This window comes from Aegilops tauschii, chromosome 3, assembly GCF_002575655.3.
Source record: "Aegilops tauschii subsp. strangulata cultivar AL8/78 chromosome 3, Aet v6.0, whole genome shotgun sequence".
Classification (NCBI taxonomy): Eukaryota; Viridiplantae; Streptophyta; class Magnoliopsida; order Poales; family Poaceae; genus Aegilops; species Aegilops tauschii.
In genome coordinates, this window is record NC_053037.3 from 609,950,210 (window position 1) to 609,975,757 (window position 25,548).

A 25,548-nucleotide genomic window follows, 5' to 3' on the forward strand; every position below is an offset into this window, starting at 1 on the left:
AAAAACTCAGATTTTTCGAGTTACTTAAGTATAAAATGAAGAAGTTCAAATTAAAAAACGGAACAACTAAAAAAACTTTTAAAATAGATTTTTCCCATTTCTAAAAAAACTCGAAGTTTAAACGAAAATAACGAAGTGGTTCGATGTTTATTTAGAAACTAAGATTTTACCGTTATTAAAATACTCTAATATCCCTTACTATTGAAGAATCAACCATGAAGTTCAAAAAAAAGGATTAAGAAATAAAACCAAGAAGTCCATATTAAAAAGATGGAGCAGTTCGATGATTATAGAAACTTAGATTTTCCTCGTTACTTAAAAATGGAAACAATAAGTTTTAAAAAATAACAAGAAGTTCAACTTTTAAAAATAGAGCGCTCTAAAATTTCATAAAAAAGATTAAGAAATAAAACCAGGAAGTCCATATTAAAAAGATGGAGAAGTTCGATGATTATAGAAAATTTAGATTTTCCTCGTTATTAAAGAATGGAAACAAGAAGTTCAAAAATAAAATAACAAGAAGTTAAACTTTTAAAAATAGAGCGCTCCAAAATTCAAAAAAAAGGATTAAGAAATTCAGATAAATATTCATAAAAAACTCAGATATTTTCACGTAACCGAGAGAAGTTAAGATTGATAATTGCCAGAAGTTCACGTACTACATGGTGTACATTTTGTATTAAAAAGGAATAAAAAAGCAAAGACTAAAAGTTTTCTTGTTATAATTTCAACTCCTCGGTCGGAGAAAGTTAAAAAATTTATTGTGAGATGGATTTGTACAAAAGGAATATTATTTGTGTAACACCAACGAATGAATGAAAAAAAATTACAAACGAAAATACGTCACAGAAGTTCAACGTGAAAACAACAGGAAGTTCGACTACTATAGTGAATGAATTTTAGATGATTTTTTTTAAATCGTCGCGAGTATGAAAAAATTCAACATAGAAAAGTTGTGTGTTTACAACAGCTTTCCACCAGTATATCACTTGCTCAATTCCGGTGAGTGTACTGGTAAGTGGATGGAGAGCTACGGGCAAAAAAAACACGTGAAAAACAGAGTGAAGTTCAAGTAGACATGCCGAGAAGTTCAAGTTCTTCACGCGGTGCATTTTCGAAGAATCTGTTTCGCGATAAAGGCAGAACGAATAATCTCGCCGTTTTCGAAATTACTTGAAGAAGGCTAAGAATCAGAGAAAACCATCATCATGAAAAAGTTTCGCATTTTCCGTAGCTTTTCAACGGTATATTATTTGCCCCATTCCGATAAAGTTTATAAAAATTACGGCGAAAATAAGTTTTTAGCCATTTTCAAAATTGACTTAAAACAGTAAGGAATTGGGAGAAATAATATATACTAAAAAGTTTTGCATTTCGTCATGCTTTCCAATGCCATATTATTTGCTGCATTCGGACATACGGTTAAAAAATTAACTTGAAAATACGAAGTCGGTGGAACTTGTACCGTTTTCTAAATTAGTTTTAAACCATTCAAAATTAGAAAAAACTTCCAACATGAGAAAGTAGCGCATTTTCATAAGCTTTCCAACGCCATATCATTTCGCTCAATTGGATTAACCGTTTAGAAATGACGTCGAAAATATGAACTCGGCTGTTCGGTTTGCAAAATTTTACGATTTTTTCCAAATTACTCTTTAACCATAGGGAATTAGAGAAAACTTTCAACATGTGGCAGGAGTGGTTTTGCAGCAGCTTTCCAACGCGATATTATTTGCCTCATTTCCATAAACGGTTTAGAAATGCAATCGAAAATACGATTCACGTTTTTTGTATGAAGAAAAAATGGTTTTCAAAACTGCTCTTAAACCGCTCACATTTTGCCAAAAATTTAACTTGGGTCATGATACTCGTGTTCGTAGCTTTCCAACGGTATATAGTAAGCCCCATTTGGGCAATGTTGGTGGAAGTTCAACCTAGCATAGGGGAAAGTTCAGGTCGAAAAATTCGAGCAGTAAAATTGTAAAAAACACGAGTTTATCACGACCCGAGTGCAAAATTCACTTATGAGCGAGATTCCTATTTAAAATGGATATTTAGTTGCTCAAAATCGTTTGCAGATTATACTTACATCACATAGAACATGACTAACCAGAATAATTCGCGCGGAGAGACACGGTTGTGAAGATAGCCCGAAGATCGGGTTCGTACGGAGGGAAGTTCAGGCGTGTAAGTCAGGAAGTTCAGGTTATGATCAGAATAATATTCTGATCCCGTGATCAGAATAGTGTTTATGTGTGTGTGTATATATATATATATATATATATATATATATATATATATATATATATATATATATATATATATATATATATATATATATATATATATATATATATATATATATAGGGAAAATCAATCCTACCACTCGGTGGTAGTTACCCCACATGTCTCATATACTATATGGTACTATATATACTATTTTATTATTTTAAATATGTTCATATACTATATCTAAGATATTTCAAAACAAGTTATATGAAAAAATTGCATATAAGCCCATAGTTTTTGTTATATTTATGAAATACATACATATTTGTACGTAAAAAAGAGCATACTCAAAAAATAATACATACTACCTAAAAATTAGTATATATACTACGTAATTATTGTTATATACTACATACTACACGTACATACTCTCGATTTCGACAGATACTACATAACATACAAAACGCAAATGGTGGTAACTACCACTGCTTGTAGGAAACATTTGTCATATATATATATATATATATATATATATATATATATATATATATATATATATATATATTCTGCTTTTATAAAAAATAAGGATATCTATTCTGCTTTTATCGAAAAAAAGGATATCTATTCTGCTACCATCTTCATATTATTACTCTTTCATACAAAACTTATACCTAACTTGGTATTGAGGGGCTGTAATGGTAATGCAATTCTGCTGCATTGTTCCTATCTACCATCGACCATCATTACTAAATTTTTTGTTTATTTTGCGCTGAATCTTGTTAGTCATTAAAGTTGAAGAGGGAACAGTTGAAGTACTAGACTCACCACTTAAAAAACCTAGTGACTACGGAATCGTGAAGGGGATAGTCAACAGGTAATTTCAATCATTATTGAACTATATGTCGGCCTCTTTAGTTCATCATTTCCTGATATCAACTAATTAATAACTCCTTTATTCATTTTCTTTGCCGGTGGGCAGGGCTTGGCAAAAGTTCATCAAAGATGTTCCAGGCGAATGGAAACAAAAGTTGTATTGGTATCGACCGAAGGTAAGTAATTAAGTAGCACTAGCTAGCTACCATTTTTTAATTCTAGTTTCAATACCATTAATTATTATCTAATTGAATTCTTTTCTCATAAAGGCCATGAAGCAGGCGCTGGGGACTAATTTATGTGCATACTACGTTTGCGAGAACATTCGCATGATGGCGTCCAGAAGGACTAAATCTGCTAGACAGCTATGGGTACATTTGCTAGAACACTATTCACAATCTTTACATCATTGTCGATATTTAATCACACAACTAATACATGCATATTGATCTCCTTCTTAAAAGTTCAATGAGATGTGGGATCAGCTCCTATCAACGGATCGCGTACGAGCAATTCAAAAGGAAATAGCGGGATTTTTGCTCGACCAGGTCATAGATCCCAAATGAGAATACCATTACCCACTACCGGAGAAATCGTATATACCAAATTGTATATATACATGTGTATGTGTGAATGGTGGTGTGAGACATTCGATGATATATATATATATATATATATATATATATATATATATATATATATATATATATATATATATATATATATATATATATATATATATATAACGTGTACAATATGTAGTATCATAAAATACCAGCAAATGAAAAAATTAAATGGAAAACACAAAACTGAATGAAAAATAAATCATAAACCCCAAACCCCCTAAACCTTTTAGTACCGGTTGGTGTTATCAACCGGTACTAAAGGTCTCCCCGCCCCCGGCGCTGGCTCGTGACACATGGTGGTCCTTTATTGGCGGTTCGTGTTGAACCGGTACTAAAGGAGGGGGACCTTTAGTCCCCACCCATTAGTGCTGGTTACAGAACTGGCACTAAAGAGCCTTACGAACCGGTGATACAACCCGGTTCTGCACTAGTCTGCTCTTACCGTCACTCTGTGCAGAGAGCAGTTTGTTGTCAAACCTATGATGTGGTTTGACCAATTAGGCCAGGATATGAGAATCACATGAGCTGGTGTAGATTGTAAACTCTGACCCTAAGCGAATTTTTTATTGCAGTTTGCAAGTGCTTTGCCATTGATGTTTTTTTTTTTGTGGTGGAAAAGGGAGTATTACTTCTCAGTGATAGATGTACAATCAGCTGCTAAAAATTCGGTTACAATGATAGGAAGAGCCTCTAGCCACATAGCGGCACAGTGACTCATCCTTGAGAAATTTGTAAATGTATCAGCACATCTATTTTGTTCTCTTTTGAGCAGAATAATAGAAAACTCCCTACTCCGAGTAAGTAGATAGCTCACGAACTTTCAGCTACCAGGTGCCCCATCGTAGAGTGATCCTTCTCCTTACTTTCCGGGGCCAGTTTCAGCCTTTTCTGTTTGGCGATCACTCTGCGAAGTCATCATGCACTCAAGCCTGGGAACTTCCGGTAGACGGCAACTTGATATGGCTAGCTTTTTTAGCTAGCTAAGTAGTCAAACTGTACAATGTACAACATCCAATTGTTGTTATATTTCTTATCTCCTGCCAATTGCACAATTAATTTTTGTTATCAATTTCACCACAGCGGAATTATTGTACATAGTACGCTGAAATCAGTAAAACGTGGTCATAGACATTGAAGATTATGATTTTTTTTCTCCTCCCGTGCAACGTAATCATCGCATGGTTTTTAGATATGTGATTTACTATTGCATCTTGTGAAGGTGATATACCACATCTAGTTGGAATTGGATATGAAACTAAGTCTTCTTCAGTATCTCTTGTCAGAAAAAAGCGACCCAAATCCCAGGGCATTTGTATTAGAAGAACTAACAAATATGTCAATGCGTTGCAACGCGAGAAAGAATATCCCGGCACGATGGTCGTGCAAGGCTCGAGGATCGGGCTATAGAAATATGGAGGCAGAAAGGAAAATTTTGAACTTATGTGAGAATGAGATAAGTACTTTTAAAAGGCCATTCAGAAAATAATAAATTTGAAGGTCTAGTTTCCTAAGAGCATTAACGTTGTTGTCATTTTTAGTCTAAAGTTGCTTCTAAGCTACCTGCTCTAACTCCTAAACAAATTGACACGAAAAATTGACGTTGGAATGACATACCAATGACCGTGGCACGGTGATGCCGAAATTGCCAACATCCGGTTCACATCCACAGGTGTCACGGATCATGTGACACAACCAACAACAACAATAGGAAAAGGAACAATGTCTAGGAGATTGGCGACATCTAGGTGAATATATTGGTGATAAAAAACATCACTGAGCACGATGTAGGGTTGTAGCAGTTGATGTAGATTAAATGGCAACATTTGTCCTGCAAGATGCTCTCTTCGAGATTTTCTTCATTTGAATAGGTTTTCCTTGTCGATGCGATCCTGGTGGAATGTGGATTAGACGAGGCTAGATTTTCCTTGTGGATGCAATCCTGACGCGTTGCTGATGATAATAGCGGCTAGATGCTCCGAGATGACGACGACGGCATCAGGTTGATGTGGCGGCTCAGGGCAATTGCTATATGCCTGAGAAAGAAGTATAGGAGGAGAACGGGGAAAGGCGTGGTTACTGTTGTATTGTATTTTAGGATAAGGTTAGGGTGGCCTATTGGTGTTTATGTATTACATGACAAAAGATTATAGCCCATACTGTATACTGTAATGGAACATTGCAATGTATCAGCGAGCATCCAAGCAAACGATCGATTGATCACACGTGGAGGCCCTAGTGTAACGGTGCACTCGGACGACCGTTGAGCCGTTTGTCCGAGTCTTCGTCAATGGCCATGTCTGTTCCTATTCGGCGTGTAGGTCGCTGTCTAGCAACCTAGCTAGCGCATGCCCTCCTATCCTGTTACCATCATGTACTTTGTAAAAAACTCTCCTCTCCTATTTTTTCCTTTTCTTGTTTCCTATAAATATGAAACATATCGGTTTAAACTAAGGGGATACGAGTGTAAAAATATCACTCATCAAGTATCTTCCAACTGGTAAGTACATCTGGGCCCACACATTGCTGGCGTTTTACAAAAGAGCAACGCCAGCACTAACCTAAAAAAGATGTTGTACAAAATATGCCAACGCCACCATTGTATGAAAAAATAGTGTCGGCGTTGATTGGGAATGCCGCGTCACCAAGGTTAGCCATTTCTCTAATAGTACTAGGTATCCCGGTGTCTATATAAGCTAAGGGGTTTTAGACCATATGGTAGAGAATCATTCATTTACATATGATCTCGAGGTAGATCATCATGTACTTTGTACTCCATCACAATCAATACAATAGAAGAATGACGTAGGGTTTTACCTCTTCGAGAGGGTCTGAACCTAGGTAAAACATTGTGTCCGTCTTTGTCCTGTTACCAACTAGCTAAGATCACCAATTCAGAACTACCTACCCGAGATCCGTCAGATTCACTCCAACACATAGTGAAATCATCATGAATGTACTATTTTACTCCCTCCTTGCCAAATTATATTGCATATATTTTTCCCCGAAGTAAAATTTTATACATTTCGATCAAGCTTATTGAAGAAATCGTAAAAAAAAATCATTAGATCCATAAATAATGTTCTCGCAGAAAAAGATTCATAAATAATTTTGTTTACAAACTTTGTCAAATTTTACAAAGTTCGAGTTGAAAAAAGAAAATCTTATATGCACTATAAAAAACACCTTTCTTGTCCTTTGCCCCTCAAAATAAAAAACTGTCATCTCCTCTCTTTTTTCTATAAAAAGGAAAACCCTCCTCGCCCCTCTCTCCCTCTCGCTTGGACCGATCTCCTTCCTCCTCCGCCGCTGCCGCAGCAACGCCGCCCGCACACACCACCCCATCGGACTCGAGCAGAGCGGAGGGAGATCTTCCTCCTCTCGGTAAGCCCTAACCCGCTCATCTCCCTTTCATCTTCTTATTCTGCGTCGTGAAATTTTTAATCCTCCTCCTTCCCCGAGCAACCCGACGCCTACCAGCCTGACCTAGCTCCTCCGAGTCCGATGACGAGAGAGACGGTGTTGTTGAGAGCCCTGCTGCTCTAGTGTAGGCCACCGATATGCTTCCGCCCCTCCCCTGCTCTTGCAACGGCGACCAGTGGTGTTCCCCCGTACGGTTTGCTCCGATTGCTCGACCGGTGGTGTTCCCGATCTGCTTTGGTTGCGGTGCCTGTGTTCCTGCTAATAATAAATTAAAGAGTCTTCTGTTGCTATTGTGATCGTTGCACAACTGTATGATCGATGATGTATGGCGATATTTTCATGATTTTTTCTCCATCGAGTCTACCTCCCTTCAATTGTTCGCATATGGATTGGGTGCATTCTAGTTTTTTCATTTGTTTGCACCAAGGCTCCATAGACCGTACTGCTGTATAACAAATGTGAACGATTTCATTGTTTTTGGATTCTAGCCCTCTATTAAGGCGCCTACTGTCAGTGTCAGGTAGCTAGGGTTACATTGGAGGGTTGTGGGACCTCGTGGAATTTGTTGCTAACCTCATCATCTTCTGCTAGATCTTAGGATTGTTCATCATTTCTTCCTGTGGAAGAAACTCTTCATCGAGAGATTATTCATCATATCAGATACACCAGAGTTGTTATATATGTCCTCAACATGGAACCTAATAAGCTAATACTTTGTGTTTTTATAAATTTTTGTTTTGTTTATATACATAAAAAATAGAACAATAATAACAAGATAAAGAGCAAAGATAGTCCAAAATTGTTATATGACTACATCTCTCTTGTTGCTCCTATGACCTTACCTGTTGCAAACGTTGATATTTTTGTGTAAATGAAGGCTGGGCTTAAGCATCTACATGGTGTTAATTTAGTTCGTAAGGCTGCATATTCTGTTTTTCGGTTATGATCGATGCCTTTTTTTTGAGAACATGATCGATACCTTTTGTTGGGTGGCAACTCTGAAGGATGCTCTAGCTAGCTAGCTTCTGTAACAGTGAGTCTTGTTGGCCGATTTGGCATTCGCCTGTATGCTGTCTGTACCAATTTCCGCTCAACCCAGCATGCCACACCCATGCCTCTGATACTCCGTAGCTCTTAAGCTATTTATAGGTGTCTTAACTCACTTTTGTGCATTCATTTCTCTTATCCACATGATACTATATGATTTACTTTTCATCAGCTGTCTTTGTGAATCTTTCCCCGGTACTGAAATTCAGATCTGTTTCAGTGAATCTTTGCTCGCTGCTCAAATTCATAAACTCGCACATAGATCGTTGTTCTTTTTTAGACAGTTTTTCTGTCGTGTATGTGTCAGAGAAGTTATAGTGCTATTGATATAAAATGAGAAGTTTATATTTAGCAAGAAACAGCAGCAATATTCTCCTTTAGTTTCCTCAGGGTATAATACAATTTGGTGACTATATAACTATATATGCTGAGACAAATAAGGAAAGTAGAGAAAAACGGCGACGTTTGTTGCTACCCTGTGAAAAACTGCACTTGACAGGTGTGTTTACCAAATAGAAGTTCACTTGATTGATAATACCATATGTTCCATTTTATTCCCTAGGTAACCCACGGCACCTAACTAGTCTCTACAATGTATAGGACTGAGTATATTATTAATGATTGCTCAAAACTTAACTTGCTAGGCTTAGTGTGGCACCTTGTTCTGTATACACGAAGTATTTATGCAGTACATCTCTCTTCTTGTCTGTACTGTTCTTTTATTCAAATAATGAGCTCTTTCTACTACCTGGAATTGTCGATGCTTTTTGTGTACTGTTCTACAGTTTAAATATTGTCTAACAATTGGTGATGTTTGGTTTGCTAGCTCATCCGGAATGCGTATCTTTGTGAAGACCCCCACCGGCAGCACAATCTGCCTCAAGGTCCACTCATCAGACACCCTGTACACTGTCAAGGCAAAGATCCAGCAGCAGTACCGCCTCTTCTTCGATGGGGTGCAGCTAGAGGACAACCGTACATTGGCCGATTATGGCATCCAGCATGACTCTACGATTGACCTCCAGGAAAAGATGCAAATCTACGTGACAGAGACGCGGGCAGGCAGGACCATCACCCTTGAGGTTGACAGCCTAGACACCATCAGTAACGTGAAGTCCAAGATCCAGGACATGGAGGGCTTTCCCAAGGGCCAGCAGTGCCTCATCTTTGCCAACAAGCAACTGGAGGACGACAAGCGCACCTTGGCTGACCACAACATCTGGAAGGAGTCCACCCTCCTCCTCGTCCTCCGCCCCTGTAGGCCAGGAGCAAGTAGGATGATGCACATCTTTGTCAAGCCTCTGAAAGGGAAGACCCTCACCCTTGAGGTTGAGAGCTCGTATACCATCGACAATGTCAAGGTGAAGATCTACGAGCAGAAAGGCACTTGCCCTAGCCAGCAGCGCCTCATCTTTGCTGGCAAGCAGCTGGAGGACGGCCGCACCCTGGCGGACTACAACATTCAGAGCGAGAACACCGTTCATTTGGTGTACCGCCTTTGTGGTTGCTGAGCTGCATGGCCTGCCATTCAGTAACGAGTTTTGTTTTGCTGGAGCCTTCCTTCGAGTAGTGGTGCATTGTCAGTAAACTATCATGCTAGTACTATCATTCTAGTACTGTCCGTTAGTATATATGCTCCAGTATTGTTCCTTCACAGTAGAAGCGTATCATTTAGTATAGTATGTTAATGTCTCGAGTAGTTCTTTTTGTCTATCAAGAGTCCCTGGGTCTGTATTGTCCTCAGTTGATTGAGAATACAGTTTGTATGCAGTTTGATTGACCGACAAAAAGCCTCCTTTACTTACTCATTTCTTTCCTGTCTGCATACCCAGCGCGGGTAATTTCTATATCCATGTTTTCATCTATGTCATCACCGTGAAAAGTTGAAGTGATGAGGATCGTAACACTATGATTGTATGTTTTTTACAAGGAAAAAATATTATCGCATATTGTGAACCACATGAATGTCACATGAGTAGAAATCAGGACTGCAAATAGGAGTTGAAATCAAGTTGTCCTCAACGAAAGGGGCATGGCGCAGGAGCGGCAGAGGAGGACAAGGAGGTGTTAGTTGTATATGACCCGTTCAGCCACCATGGAGCATTGGGGGCATAGTCACCATGGTGGGCGGCGTGGCATTGGAGATTTGGGGTGGCAGCATTTAGGGTTTAAAGGTGGATGGGTGTTTTGGCGGCCGATGACGAGGTATTTATAGGAGGGGAGGCTAGAGGGCCATGGGGTGGCCATGGCAACTGGTACAACGCCAACGGTTGGGCTCTGGTGTCAGTTTCTATAAGGATAGGTAGGGTATAGGGATAAAGATTGTTTTGGTCAAATTTGAACAAACGGAGAATAGTTTCAGGGGTGACTCTTTGAGGTGTTAAACATTGTAGGAAGAACTGGACTTGCAAAAGGCCAAAAACAGTTTTTTTGGAGTGAAAAGGTATTTAGAAAAACAGTCCCTCTCATCCGTCTCAGGATTAACAAGTAAGAGATTATGTTCCCTCAAAATGTGACTTAGGGAGCATTCGGGTCATCTCCGCTCCTCTTAACTCCGCTCCCGGAGCGGACCAGACTTCAGCTCACTTTAACAGAGCTGCCAAAATCGAGCTCCACCAACTCCGCAGAGTGGAGAGATTCCAAACGGGGCCTTAGGATATATATGTTGGCAAAAGGTGTTAAAGAGACAATCAGCTAACCTAACAAGCCAGCTCTCACTAGTAGAAAAGGGGCCTTTGGTTCGGCCGGGTCAGCCCATTCGTCCCGGTTCAGTCCAGAACCGGGACCCATGGGGGCATTGGTCCCGGTTCGTGAGCCCAGGGGGCCGGCCGGGCCACGTGGGCCATTGGTCTCGGTTCGTCTGGACCTTTTGGTCCCGGTTGGTGCCACGAACCGGGACCAAAGGGTCTGGCTCCTGGCCCACCACCATTGGTCCCGGTTGGTGGCTTGAGCCGGGACCAATGGCTGCCCTTTAGTCCCGGTTCATGCCTCGAACCGGGACCAATGGTGTGCCTATATATACCCCTCGCCCGCGAGCAGAGTACTCCAGTGCTCTGTTTTTCTCTGGCCGGCGAGGGGAGGGCTTTGTGGTGCTCTAGCTCACCTCCTATGCACATGAGGTGTTCGATGAAATGCCCGAGCCACACTAGTTAAGCTTTCTCCTCTCGAAGCTCGACCTCGAAGCTCCATTTTCCTCGAGATTTGTCTAGGTTTAGCGGCCCGTCACGTCCCATTCCCGTCTTCACCGCCGTCGATTGCCCGCGCCGATCTCATCGCCGGCACCACCGTGGTGAGCCTCTTGTTCTTATCTTCTTTCTGAAAGAAAAAAAATTCTTACTTTAGATAGATACTTGTCTAATTTTCTTACTATTTTATTGCTTGTTATTATATAGTGCGATGGTTTTGGTATCCGCCCCCGTCGGCCCTCGTCCTGTCTATGATTCGGATGTGGTATATATTATCTTTATAACTATTGGTTCATTTATTGTTTATGAAAATTATGCCGACCAACGTGACATAGATTTTATTTATCTAGGAGGTATGTGAACCGGAAATTCCAACCGACCCTATTGTCGAGAGGTTAAATTTAGTTGAAGAAGAAAACAATTTCTTGAAGGAAAAAATAAAAAAATTGAGGAGGAGAAGATGATATTGGAGTTGCATGTTGTGGATGTGGTCGATGATCACAAGATCAAGATGGATGCAATGCGCTTGAAGATTAGAAAGATTAGAAAATATGCCATTCATACCGAGCTTGGTATCATTATGCCGTTGGATCAATTGTTACCTTGGTTGCGATTATGATCGCATTTGTTTTCGCATTGAAATGTTTTACATAGTTTTAATGTATGGTTTAATTAATTAGATGCTCTGGAGAGCTATATGTTGTTAGATGAGAACTATGTATGTACTTTGGTTTTAATGTGATGATGAACTTCTATTAATTTGGTCACTTAATTATCTATTCATGATGTTCTGTAATGGTTTTTGACACACTTAATTATATATAATGCACGCAGATGAACCGGCAATGGATGTACGGTGACAGACACACCTCCGAGTACATTAAGGGCGTGCATGATTTTCTCGAAGTGGCTGAGGCAAACAAGCAGAATGGTTTTATGTGTTGTCCATGCCCTAAATGTGGGAATACGAAGTCTTACTCTGACCGGAAAATCCTTCACACGCACCTGCTTTACAAGGGTTTCATGCCACACTATAATGTTTGGACGCGGCACGGAGAAATAGGGGTTATGATGGAAGACGGCGAAGAAGAAGAGGACGATGACAACTATGTGCCCCCTGAATACGGTGATGCTGCAATGGGGGAAGCTGCTGAAGATCAAGAGGAACCAGACGATGTGCCCGATGATGATGATCTCCGCCGGGTCATTGTCGATGCAAGGACGCAATGCGAAAGTCAAAAGGAGAAGCTGAAGTTCGATCGCATGTTAGAGGATCACAAAAAAGGGTTGTACCCCAATTGGGAAGATGGCAACACAAAGCTCGGTACCGTACTGGAATTGCTGCAGTGGAAGGCAGAGAATGCTGTGCCTGACAAAGGATTTGAGAAGCTACTGAAAATATTGAAGAAGAAGTTTCCAAAGGATAACGAATTGCCCGACAGTACATATGCAGCAAAGAAGGTCGGATGCCCTCTAGGATTGGAGGTGCAGAAGATACACGCATGCCCTAATGACTGCATCCTCTACCGCGGTGCGTACAAGGATCTGAACGCATGCCCGGTATGCGGTGCATTGCGGTATAAGATCAGACGAGATGACACTGGTGATGTTGACGACGACCCCCCAGGAAGAGGGTTCCTGCGAAGGTGATGTGGTATGCTCCTATAATACCACGGTTGAAACGACTGTTCAGAAACAAAGAGCATGCCAAGTTGATGCGATGGCACAGTGAGGGCCGTAAGAAAGACGGGAAGTTGAGAGCACCCGCTGATGGGTCGCAGTGGAGAAAAATCGAGAGAAAGTACTGGGCTCAGTTTGCAAGTGACCCAAGGAACGTGTGGTTTGCTTTAAGCGCGGATGACATTAATCCTTTCGGGGAGCAGAGCAGCAATCACAACACCTGGCCCGTGACTCTATGTATGTATAACCTTCCTCCTTGGATGTGCATGAAGCGGAAGTTCATTATGATGCCAATTCTCATCCAAGGCCCTAAGCAACCCGGCAACGACATTGATGTGTACCTAAGGCCATTAGTTGAAGAACTTTTACAGCTGTGGAATGGAAACGGTGTACGTGCGTGGGATGAGCACAAACAGGAGGAATTTAACCTGCACGCGTTGCTGTTTGTAACCATCAACGATTGGCCCGCTCTCAGTAACCTTTCAGGACAAACAAACAAGGGATACCACGCATGCACGCACTATTTAGATGACACCGAAAGTATATACCTGGACAGATGCAGGAAGAATGTGTACCTGGGCCATCGTCGATTTCTCCCGACCAACCATCAATGTCGAAAGAAAGGCAAGCATTTCAAAGGCGAGGCAGATCACCGGAAGAAGCCCGCCATGCGTACCGGTGATCACGTACTTGCTATGGTCAATGATTTACACGTAATCTTTGGAAAGGGTCCCGGCGGACTAGCTGTTCTGAATGACGCTGAGGGACGCGCACCCATGTGGAAGAAAAAATCTATATTCTTCGACCTACCCTACTGGAAAGACCTAGAGGTCCGCTCTTCAATCGACGTGATGCACGTGACGAAGAACCTTTGCGTGAACCTGCTAGGTTTCTTGGGCGTGTATGGGAAGACAAAAGATACACCTGAGGCATGGGAGGACCTGCAACGTTTGCACGAAAAAGACGGCATGCCTCCGAAGCAGTATGAAGGTCCTGCCAGCTACGCTCTTACGAAAGAAGAGAAAGAAATTTTCTTTGAATGCCTGCTCAGTATGAAGGTCCCGACTGGCTTCTCGTCGAATATAAAGGGAATAATAAATATGCCAGAGAAAAAGTTCCAGAACCTAAAGTCTCATGACTGCCACGTGATTACGACGCAACTGCTTCCGGTTGCATTGAGGGGGCTTTTACCGAAAACGTCCGATTAGCCATTGTGAAGCTATGTGCATTCCTCAATGCAATCTCTCAGAAGGTGATCGATCCAGAAATCATACCAAGGCTAAGGAGTGATGTGGCGTAATGTCTTGTTAGTTTCGAGATGGTGTTCCCACCATCCTTCTTCAATATCATGACGCACGTCCTAGTTCATCTAGTCGACGAGATTGTCATTCTGGGGCCCGTATTTCTACACAATATGTTCCCCTTTGAGAGGTTCATGGGAGTCCTAAAGAAATATGTCCATAACCGCGCTAGGCCAGAAGGAAGCATCTCCATGGGCCATCAAACAGAGGATGTCATTGGGTTTTGTGTTGACTTCATTTCTGGCCTTAAGAAGATGGGTCTCCCTAAATCGCGGTATGAGGGGAGACTGACTGGAAAAGCACGCTTGGAGGGGACCCAATAATATGCAGGGACGGATATTCTTGGTCTCAAGCACACTACACAGTTCTACAAAACTCTACCTTGGTGACCCCTTATGTCAATGAACACAAGAACAGTCTGCGCTCCAAACACCCGGAGCAGTGCGACGACTGGATTACATGTGAACACATCAGAACTTTCAGCAGTTGGTTGGAAACACGTCTCAGAGGTGACAACACTGTTTGTGATGAGCTGTACTTGTTGTCCAGGGGACCATCTTTGACTGTATTGACTTACAAAGGATACGAGATAAATGGGAATACATTTTACACGATCGCCCAAGATCAAAAGAGCACCGACCAAAACAACGGTGTCCGCTTTGATGCAGCAACCGAGAGGGGAAAGGACACATATTATGGTTACATAGTGGACATATGGGAAGTTGACTACGGACATGATTTTAAGTTCCCTTTGTTTAAGTGCAAATGGGTCAATCTGTCAGGCGGGGTACAGGTAGACCCACAGTACGGAATGACAACAGTGGATCTGAAAAATCTTGGGTACACCAACGAACCGTTCGTCCTAGCCAATGATGTGGCACAGGTTATCTATGTGAAGGACATGTCTACCAAACCGAGAAAAAGAAAAGATAAGGAAGCGAATACATCATACGATGAGCCAAAGCGCCACATAGTTCTTTCAGGAAAAAGGGACATCGTGGGAGTGGAGGGCAAGACAGACATGTCTGAAGATTATGAAAAATTTCATGAAATTCCTCCCTTCAAAGTCAAGGCTGACCCAAGCATCCTGATAAACGATGAAGATTATCCATGGTTACGGCGCAATAAGCAAATGACACAAGCGATGAAAAAGTGAAGACTTTCTCCCGCAACTATTATGATGATACCATGCCAACTTTGTAACAGACGAGTATGATACCATTGTCCGTTTTGTACATGCACATGGTATGTGGGTGAAATTATGATATCATGCCAACTTTCAACTTTTTCAGAGTTCATTTGAAATGCTTTATTGTCTTATGGTTCGGTCCTCGTAATACCATTAATCCCGGTTCGCTCCTTGTCAACTATGTTCTCACCAAGAACACTCAAAGAGGGCAGCCATGTGGGCCATTGGTCCGGTTCGTCTGGACCTTTTGGTCCCGGTTCCACGCACGAACCGGGACCAATGCGCCTCGCCCCTGGCCCATGACCATTAGTCCCGGTTTGTGCCACAAACCGGGACTAAAGGGTTGGTCCTCGTTGCGGTCAGAGTTTAGTCCCACCTCGCCAACCGAAGGGCGCTCACACCGGTTTATAAGCCCGTCCCTCTCTGCCTTGTTGAGCTCCTCTCAACGTGAGAATAGATGCCCTTATAGAGGGAATTTGACCTAAATTCATAGTGAATTTCTCTGAAATTCATAGAAATTTATTATGAATTTAGGTTGAATTCTCTCTATAGGCGCATCTATGCTCATTTTTTAGTGAAGTTAATCACAAACTTGTGATTCACACAAATTTCAAATAATTCAAATTTTAACTATTCAAATTTGAAAACTAATGGCACTAATAGAAAGTTTATATTTTTTCTAAAACTAATGGCACTAACAGAAAGTTTATAATTTTGCTGACCTAAAAGCAAAAAGAATTAAAAAATAAAGCAAAAAACAAAAGAAAATAAATAATGCAAAAAACAAAACAAAAAAACTGGAAAAAACTATTTTTATACTAAAGTTAATCACAAACTTGTGATTCACACAAATTTCAAAGAATTCAAATTTTAACTATGCAAATTTGAAAACTAATGGCACTAACAGAAAGTTTATAATTTTTCTAAAACTAATGGCACTAACAGAAAGTTTATAATTTTCTTGACCTAAAAGCAAAAAGAATTAAAAAATAAACCAAAAAACAAAAGAAAACAAATAATGCAAAAAACAAAACAAAAAAACTGAGAAAAAACTATTTTTATAGTAAAGTTAATCACAAACTTGTGATTCACACAAATTTCATAGAATTCAAATTTTAACTATTCAAATTTGAAAACTAATGGCACTAACAGAAAGTTTATAATTTTTCTGACCTAAAAGCAAAAAGAATTAAAAAATGAAGCAAAAAACAAAAGAAAATAAATAATCCAAAAAAAACCAAAAAACTGGAAAAAAAAAACTGCCACCTATTGGGCCACCACGGCCTGAATACGACTAGAAACCCAACCTGGGCCAGGATTCAGGCCCGCAGAAGGCCCAATAGGCCCACAGACAGCACAGTGTGAAATAGGCCCGTAAGCCTGCATTTGAGAGGAGCTCGAGAGGGCAGCCGCAGAGGGGCTTATAAACCACTCCGAGCCTCTCTCAACTAGCGAGGTGGGACTAAACTTTTGGCCGCGGGCAGCGCAAGGCCTTTGGTCCCAGTTGGTGGCACCAACCGGGACTAAAGGGGGCATTGGTACCGGTTCGTGGCACCAACCGGTACCAATGCCCACCCTTTAGTCCCGGTTGGTGCCACCAACCGGGACCAAAGGCCGCCGCTTCCCGCCCTTTGGGCTGCTGAAAAGGAACCTTTGGTCCCGGTTGGTGGCACCAACCGGGACTAAAGGGGGCATTGGTCCCGGTTGGTGCCACGAACCGGGACCAAAGCCTTTGCTATATAAGTAGCACTTAGGAAAATTTCAGATCTCCCTCGCCAGTTGCCCCCGACGCCGCCAGGCTGCCCGTGCTCGCCGTCGCCGCCCGCTCCTCGTCGCCGTCGCCCCAAGCGCCCTGCCCGGCCCGCGCGTGCTCGCCGGCGCCCTCGCCCCGTCCCGCCCCTGCGCGCCGGCCCGCCTCGTGCTCCCCTGCTCGCGCGCGCCACCCCGGCGCCCCGAGCCCCCTGCCCGGCCCGCGCGTGCTCGCCGGCGCCCTCGCCGCCCCCGCCCCGTCCCACCCCGGCGCCCCGAGCCCCCTGCCCGGCCCGCGCGTGCTCGCCGGCGCCCTCGCCGCCCCCGCTGTGAGAGCCGCCGCCCCGGCTCTGTTTTTTTAGTTTAATTGTTTTAATTGTTCATATATAGACACATATACATTATATATATACACATACATATACATTATATATAGCCACATACATACACATATACATTATATATATATATATATGTGGCTATATGTTTTTGTTCATATGTGGCTATATGTTTTTTATTAGTTTAATTTTTTTGTTCATATGTGATGTATATGTATATGTGGCTATAATGTTTTTTTGTTCATAGAAAGTTTTTTGTTCATATATAGAAAGTTTTTATATATGACAATCGATATATATATTCGATATATATGAGAAATGATGTTCCATGGAAAAGTTTTATATATGCAAAAGTTACAATTTTAGAAAAGTTTTATATATCTAGCTAGGAAGGGAAGAAGAAGAAAAAGAAGGATAAGAAAGAAGAAAATAAGAAGAGGAAAGAAAGAAGAAGAGGAGAGGAAGAAGAAGAGAAATAAATAAGAAGAGGAAAAAAGAAGAAAAAGAAGAGGAGAAGAAGAAAGGAATAGAGGAGAAGAAGAAAAAATAGAAAATAAGAAATTATTTTCTATTTTTTCTTCTTCTCCTCTATTCCTTTCTTCTTATCCTCTTTTTTTTTCTTCGATCGTCTCCTCTCCTTTCTTCTTCTCCTCTTTTTATTTCTTCTTCGTTTTCTTATGTTTTATCGGGTCTGTCGTCGTCGATATATACCCCTCCCGATAACTTCAACACGAGGGGGGGTCGATATACCCCCTCCCCGATAACATTATTTTCCCGTGTATGTATGTCGTCGTTGTCGATATAACCCCCTCCCGATAACTTCAACACGTGGGGGGGGGGGGGGGGGGTCGATATACCCCCTCCCCGATAACATTATTTTCCCGTGTTTGTATGTCGTCGTTGTCGATATTACCCCCTCCCGGATAACTTCAACATGAGGGGCGGTCGATATATATACCCCCTCTCGACTGTGATAACTTATACCACGGGAGCACCCCCCGACCCTCTCGCTCGACCAAAACTCTCGAGGACACCCAAACCCTAGAAAAAAACGATGACGGTCTCCTACCCCCTCCCGCCGCGCCCCTACCCTTGAAGCGTTGCCGAGGCCACCCCAAACCCGGAATAAGCTAGGTCTACGTTTGCCACTAATATATCCACATGTTGTCATGTTTGTGTAATAATTGCCATGTTGTAATATTTGCAGAAACAATGGAGCACGGACGAGACGAGGAAGCGGAAGAGGTGTTGGGGGACATAATCTTAGCCGGAGGTGATGTCATGTCGTCGTATCTTAACGACAATGATGGTCTGGAAGAACAGGGTGAAGAAGCAGGTTACGATGATCGAAGAATGGAGGAGGAAACACATGATTATGATGGCTCCGGTGACCCAATGCTGGTGCAAGGAGCCCGTGTTGACGGCTCCGGTGACCGAACAGAGTCCGGGAGGTAAATATATTAGTTAAGCCTGTGCTGACTAGCTAATTGATGCATTCATTGTTTTGGTATGTACACATATTAATTAACTCTCGTCTTTCTTCTTTTTTCTAGCCCTCCGGATCGAGCACAACTTCGGTAAAGAGACGAGGCCCGAAGAAAAAGTTGCGCGCGGATGAAAGGTTTGAGATCACATCAACCGCGCGCGACGGCCAACCGATTGAACCCATCCGGACAAAGGAAGCCTTTTCTGCTCAGTGCGGGGTTCTTGTTAGGGACAAGATCCCGATCAGCATCCACCAATGGTATAAGCCTAAGAACGAAGACCCTGAGGTGTCTTATGTCAATGATATGCAGAAAGATGATCTTTGGACTGAGCTGAAGGCAAATTTCACCCTACCGCCAGAGGAGGATCCGGAGAAGCCAGTTATAGAGCAATTAATCAAGTCTCATGCTCTTAAGAAGATGGCAGACCTATTCAGGAGGTGGAAGAATGAGATGAAAAGGTTTGTCGACAAAGAAGAGACACCAGAATTCATCGGTAAATATGAGAAGATCAGAGATCAATGGCCCGCATTTGTGGCCCACAAGACATCGGAAAAGAGTAAGAAGATGTCGGCGACAAACAAGCAAAATACTGCGAAGAAGAAGCTTCACCATCACACGGGGTCAGGTGTCTACCTCAAAGCCCGGCCTAAGTGGGCCAAGGCTGAGAGGGATCTGCTTGATAAAGGGATTGAACCAGAGACAATGAACTGGCCAGACCGTTGCTGGACTTGGTTCTTCGGGGCTGGCGGAACCTTGGATCAGGGAAGTGCCGTTGGACGGACGAGCAACTTGCAATATCCGTCAAGAAGCTTAAGTACTATATCGATGCAGCGCAGGAAGGGACGTTCGTTCCAGACAGAGAGAACGACGAACTCACAATGGCCCTCGGGAATCCTGAGCACCCTGGACGGACACGAGGCACTCCAGGCTCCGTTCCATGGAAGGCTGGTTTTTCGGACGCAGGCGGTTACAAATGCCAGGAGAGGAGGAAAAAGGTGGAGAAGATCCAAATTTAGGCGCTGCACGCAAGGGTACAAGCGATTGAAGAACGAGAAGCAAATCGCAGCAAACGACCTGCCGAAACTACCCCGCCATCTCAGCGGAGAAGCAGCCAGGCTTCCACCGAGCTGGTTCAGCCTGTCTTCACGGCTCCTGCTGCTAGCTACCCGGTAGATGCTATCACGGAGTCTCAACATTGCCACCTTATGACGCAGTGGATGCAATTGAAAGTCAAGGTGGCTGTTGGCTCTGTTGCACCTCCTGAACCTGGCGCAACTTTTCACTGCCGGCCGATTCCAGAAGGATATGCTAGGGTGATGGTGGATGAAATCACAGAAGGATTTGAGGACCTCCAGCTTGACCACCCTACGGGTGAAGGGGAGACTCGGCTGGGTTTTTGTCTGAAGACTCCATGCCTATGGCGGAAGGAGCTCATCAACCTTCCGAACTGGATGCCTCCGCCTCCTCCTCCTCCTCCGGCGAGTCAGGGCACCCCGCCTCCTCCACCGCCTCCTCCTCCGGCGAGTGACGATCAGGGCATTCAGCCTCCTTCTCCGGCGCGTGGCGGCACTCCGCCTCCTTCTCCGCCTGCGCCGGCGCGACCAAGCAGCCACCAGCCTCCTCCTTCTCCGCCTCTCCAGCAAGGGCGGAAGAGACCCGCCGCCGGCACGGCTGCTCCGACGCGTCGTACTCCTTCTCCTCCGCCTCGTAAGCAAGCACGAAAGAAGACAACCGCAGTCGCCCCGTCTGCTCCGGCGTCTAGCAGTACAGCCAGAGGCGGGAGGCAATACAGATACGGCCCACCTCTCAAGCCTCTAGAGAAGTTACCGTACGAGAGGACCCCGGAGGAAACCGCGAAGATCGTGCGGACCGAGGTGAAGGACTTCTTTGAAGGGTTGAAAGCAAAGAGACATCCACCTCCGGAGGAGAAGGTAGATCCGGTGAAAGCAAAGCGCACTATCGATGCCCTGAGGAAACCACCAAAGTCTCCGCCGAAAACCAACTATGAGCGCATTACTGAAAAGGCATATCTCGAAGCGGAGCGGTCGGGAAGTACTGTCAGTGATCAAAGGTTAAAAGAATGACGATCTGGGAAAAAAATTGCTCAACTCGGAGAACAAGCGAATCAATCGTTCCCCCCGCTCAATGTGTCTAGCGACATCGTCGCTAATGCTCCGGGGATGGTGCCCGGTTATAGCAATCCTGGAGATTACCTGCCCGACGATGTACATTATGATTTGTTGGAGGTGGACGAACACAGATACGAGTACGGGAAGCCTCTCGTCAAAGATGAAAAATCTCTAACAACGATGATGCCAAGATTCCATAATTGGTACATGAAAACCTGCAGAGAGTCTGGGGGGACGAATACTTTGTATCTGAGAATTAAAGAGGAGCACGACCTCGTCTGCGGTGATCTGTTGCCTGTTCCATTTAAGGAGTTCTTCGCGTTTTTCAATCAGAAGGCCCTCGATAAATTAACGGTCACTTGCTACTGTATGTAAGTACTACTTCTGTCATTAAGTCTCTATATATAGCTCAGCTCTTTCATTGCATGTATTTATAATTATCCTCACTATATTATGCAGATTGAAGATCGTCGAGTGTAGAAAAGCAGAAATGTATGATATTGGGTTTATTAACACAAATCTCATAGATCATTTTCAGGTTAAAAAAACGCCGCCGAGGCCGAGGCCAACTTGCTCAAATCATTAGTAATAAATCAAAACAAAGATTTAATACTCTTTCCTTACAACTCCGAGTGAGTGTTACTGTCGTGTGCATATTCGGTTTCCCTTATTACTCGAGCGAGGTTATAGTAATGTAATTGATGAGTTATGCATGCGTGCGCAGCTTTCACTATATTCTCCTGGAGATTAAGCTTGAGCGGGGAGTAGTAACCATCTTAGACTCGAGACGAAAAGATCCCGAGACCTATGCGGACATGACTAAAATTCTCAACAAGTAAGTTCAATCGATCATTATCGCACCATATCGGCAACTATTTGTTCATTTCCTGATATCTCAAGTAATAATTATTTTCTTTGTCTTGCAGGGTTTGGAAATAGTTCACCGCAGAAGCTCCGGGACTGCCGAAGGAGCTGCGATATACATACCCGAAAGTAAGTACTACTAGCTAGCTAGTTGCGCGCATCTCCCGTTGATTCTAGCTACTTTCATCAATGCCATTTATAATGCTTCATTATCAGTTTGATTGACCTCTATTTCTCGTAAAGTGCTTGTGGCAGGAACAAGGGAATGATTACTGTGGATACTACGTGTGCGAGTTCATCTACAACGCGACTTGCAAAGATAAGCAGGGCTACTCTAAAAGACAATACGAAGTGCGTAAGCAATAATATTCACAATTTCATTTTATTACACCATCATTTCTGTTGAGTTTCATTCATATATATGTATTAACCCCCTTCTTCAAATTAGACATGGGAGATGCGGAATGAACTCCTACCACAAGATCACATTAAAGCAATTCAAGAGGAATTGGCGGGATTCTTTTTTGGCCACGTCATCAATAAAGCCGGAGAATACCATGTGGAAGTTGAGTTCAAATGCTAGGGGATTGTAAGAGATCTTACATATTGTATATGTATGTAGCCAGTAGTGTCGGATAGATAATACGAAAACTTGTTGTTCGACCAATCTCTCGGAGAAGGAAAGGTCGATCACTTCTCTCGGTATGCACGACGAACTTCTGTACTTAATGGTTTCCTTCATTTTCTTACTAGCTAGCGTGTCGAGGGCCTCTCTATACGTATAGTACGTAGCGTCGACCAAGCACGGAGATAAGAGAGGACACTTTTCTCTCTATTAATTAATTAACTACCTAACACAATATATGAAACACCTTAATTAACCATACAAAACCCCCAAATCCACCCCCCTTTCAGAAAAAAACAAAAACCCCAGCCACTGAAATGCTGACAAGTGGATGCCTATTGGTCCCGGTTGGTGCCACCAACCGGGACCAAAGGCCCTCCTGCCTGGGCTCCCCGCACCGGCCACGTGGACGGCCTTTAGTCCCGGTTCGTGTAAGAACCGGGACTAAAGGGCTAGGGCATTAGTAACGACCCTTTAGTCCCGGTTCCAGAAGCGGGACTAAAGGCCCTTTATCTACTAGTGTCTTTATAACTTCTCAGGAGTACATTTTCTCCTAACTTTTCCCCCATAGCTGAAAAGGGCAGTAAGTTGTCCTCTATTTACACTTCACTATTTTCAAAGAGAAGTTCGAGCACACTGATAAACATTTTTATATTTGCACTACTTAAGTTTGACATATCAAATGGATATGCACGGTTTTCATTAGATTGATCTAATGTAGGCCAAGTGTTCAGTACATCGGAGTTCACACCACATTTTTATTAAGACGATTGTATTCTGTGAATAATGGCAACTAGAATAACAATATTTCTTCCATAGCCTTATACATAAACGTGATGACAACTACACAAACTAGATGATTGCCACATGCGTTGCCACGAAAAATAAATATTGTAATCCATAAACGTAAATTGAACTTGACAACATATGGTTTTCCATTCATATTTTTTTTGAAAAGGAGGATTACCCAGTCTCTGCATCTGGGCGATGCATTCAACCATTTTATTAATTATTAACAAGGACCTTACAAAGTAGTATATCAGGTAGTCTGAAGCCACCATCTTAGCAACAACTGTCGCTACTCCTATCCACTTGATGAAGGGGTGCCGATAGTCCGAGCCTAATACCAAACAGACATCGTACAAAAGCCTAACATCTAAAGCCGGAGGCCCCAACCGAGCCACATACCGGGTTTGGGGTACAAACCGGTCCGACACACTCTCTTGTGTCGTCGCCACCGTCTTCCACCAATCCATCTTCAGAGTAGAAACTAACGCACGACCTTGCTAGGCCTCTCTGCCATTGACGCCACCATGACGCCAAACATCGTCCTCCTCTTGCCCGAGTTCATCTCTGCGCATCAGACGCCGAGTCCCCACTGCGCCACGCCGCCGAGATCCGCCGCCGTCAGTGAGTAAGATGAAGCACCGTTCCACCTTTTTAGTTGTTCATATAGGAAGTGTTTAGTTGTTTGCGTGGGTTTTTTCATGCATTGCATCTATGTCTCAGTTGAGCCCGGTTGAGAAAAAACAGGCAAAAAAATTTAACATATGCATGTTGTTTGGTTGCCCGCATCTAGACTTCTTGCATTAGGGGAGCAATTTTGGCATGACGTTTGGTGTCCTGCATTGGCTTTTTTGCGAGAAAACTCCATTCTATTCATCTTCAATCACGGCAGTACAACGAACACCAGAAATAATAAAAATTACATCCCGATTCATAGACCAGCTAGCGACGACTAAAAGCACCAAAGCGGGCCGAAGGAGCACCGCCGTTATCGCCCCTCCCTCGCCGGAGTTAACATATAGGTAGCGTGAATAAGAGTTAATAGCTATAAATAACACACAAAGTTACACATTGCCATGGAGATAGTAGTGGATGGTGGCCGCGTCGCCGCGTCCGGCACGACAGGCGTCGTCGTGGGTGACCGATCCCGCCGGCGGCACGGGGAACTAGTTGCTAGCGTCGTCGTTGCAGTGAAAGTCCGCACGAAGGGACGAATTAGAGGGCGCTGAGGCAGAGGATAGCGGAGGAGAAATGTAGTGCTCCGCCATGGTAGCGTTAGTGTGGTAGGACGAGGGATAGGAGGTCGAAAGGAATGACGCCGGAGACGACTCCAGTGTAGTCAAACGCGGGCAAGGAGGTCGAGAGGAACGATGCCGATGGTGACGCTAGTGTAGTACGACGCGGGCGAGCAGGGCGAGAGGAATGATGCCAGTGCGGCAGAATGCGGGCAAGGAGGCTGAGAGGAATGGCGTTGATGGTGGTGACAATGCAGCAAGGCGCAGGAGAGGAGAACGAGAGAAATAACATCAGTGGTTATGTCAATGTAGTAGGACGCATGAGAGAAATCCGAGAGGAACGATTAGAAGGGATGAAGAAGATTAAAGAGTGTCATTAAAACATACCACACATATGCATATGTACAATCTATGAGAAAGATGTAGATCTACTCGTCTACGATCGTCGAAATTGCAAGATGAGCTACTAGTCAAAGAACATTTCAAACAGTCGACCGAGCGCGGCGAATTTGACGGAATTCATCCAAAATAGCTCCAAATATGAACACAAAATTAAATATCTATGGTCAAAGAAACTAAAAACCGATCGTCTGAATGGAACCATAATATCGATGTGCATGTTTTTTGTGTAGACCTTACGTCAAATCAGCGCATCGTTGTGTGCAAATTCATATCCAGGGTGTACCCAGCCTAAAGGAGCCCATATGTGCATTAGGAGAGTACCCCGTGAGATCGATAGCATCACTCGGGCGTGGGCTAGTGAAAAACTGCCAAATCAAGCATTC

General features: G+C 43.2%; 1 protein-coding gene across 1 annotated transcript in view; it reads left to right on the forward strand.

Moving 5' to 3' along the window:
- LOC109763162 (polyubiquitin-like) overlaps positions 1-25,548 on the forward strand; it is a 107,716-nt gene that overhangs the window by 75,030 nt on the left and 7,138 nt on the right. The window contains exon 7 of the mRNA XM_073511301.1: positions 9,028-9,698. Coding sequence (XP_073367402.1) covers positions 9,028-9,698 — 671 coding nt within the window. The remainder of the gene's footprint in view (positions 1-9,027; positions 9,699-25,548) is intronic.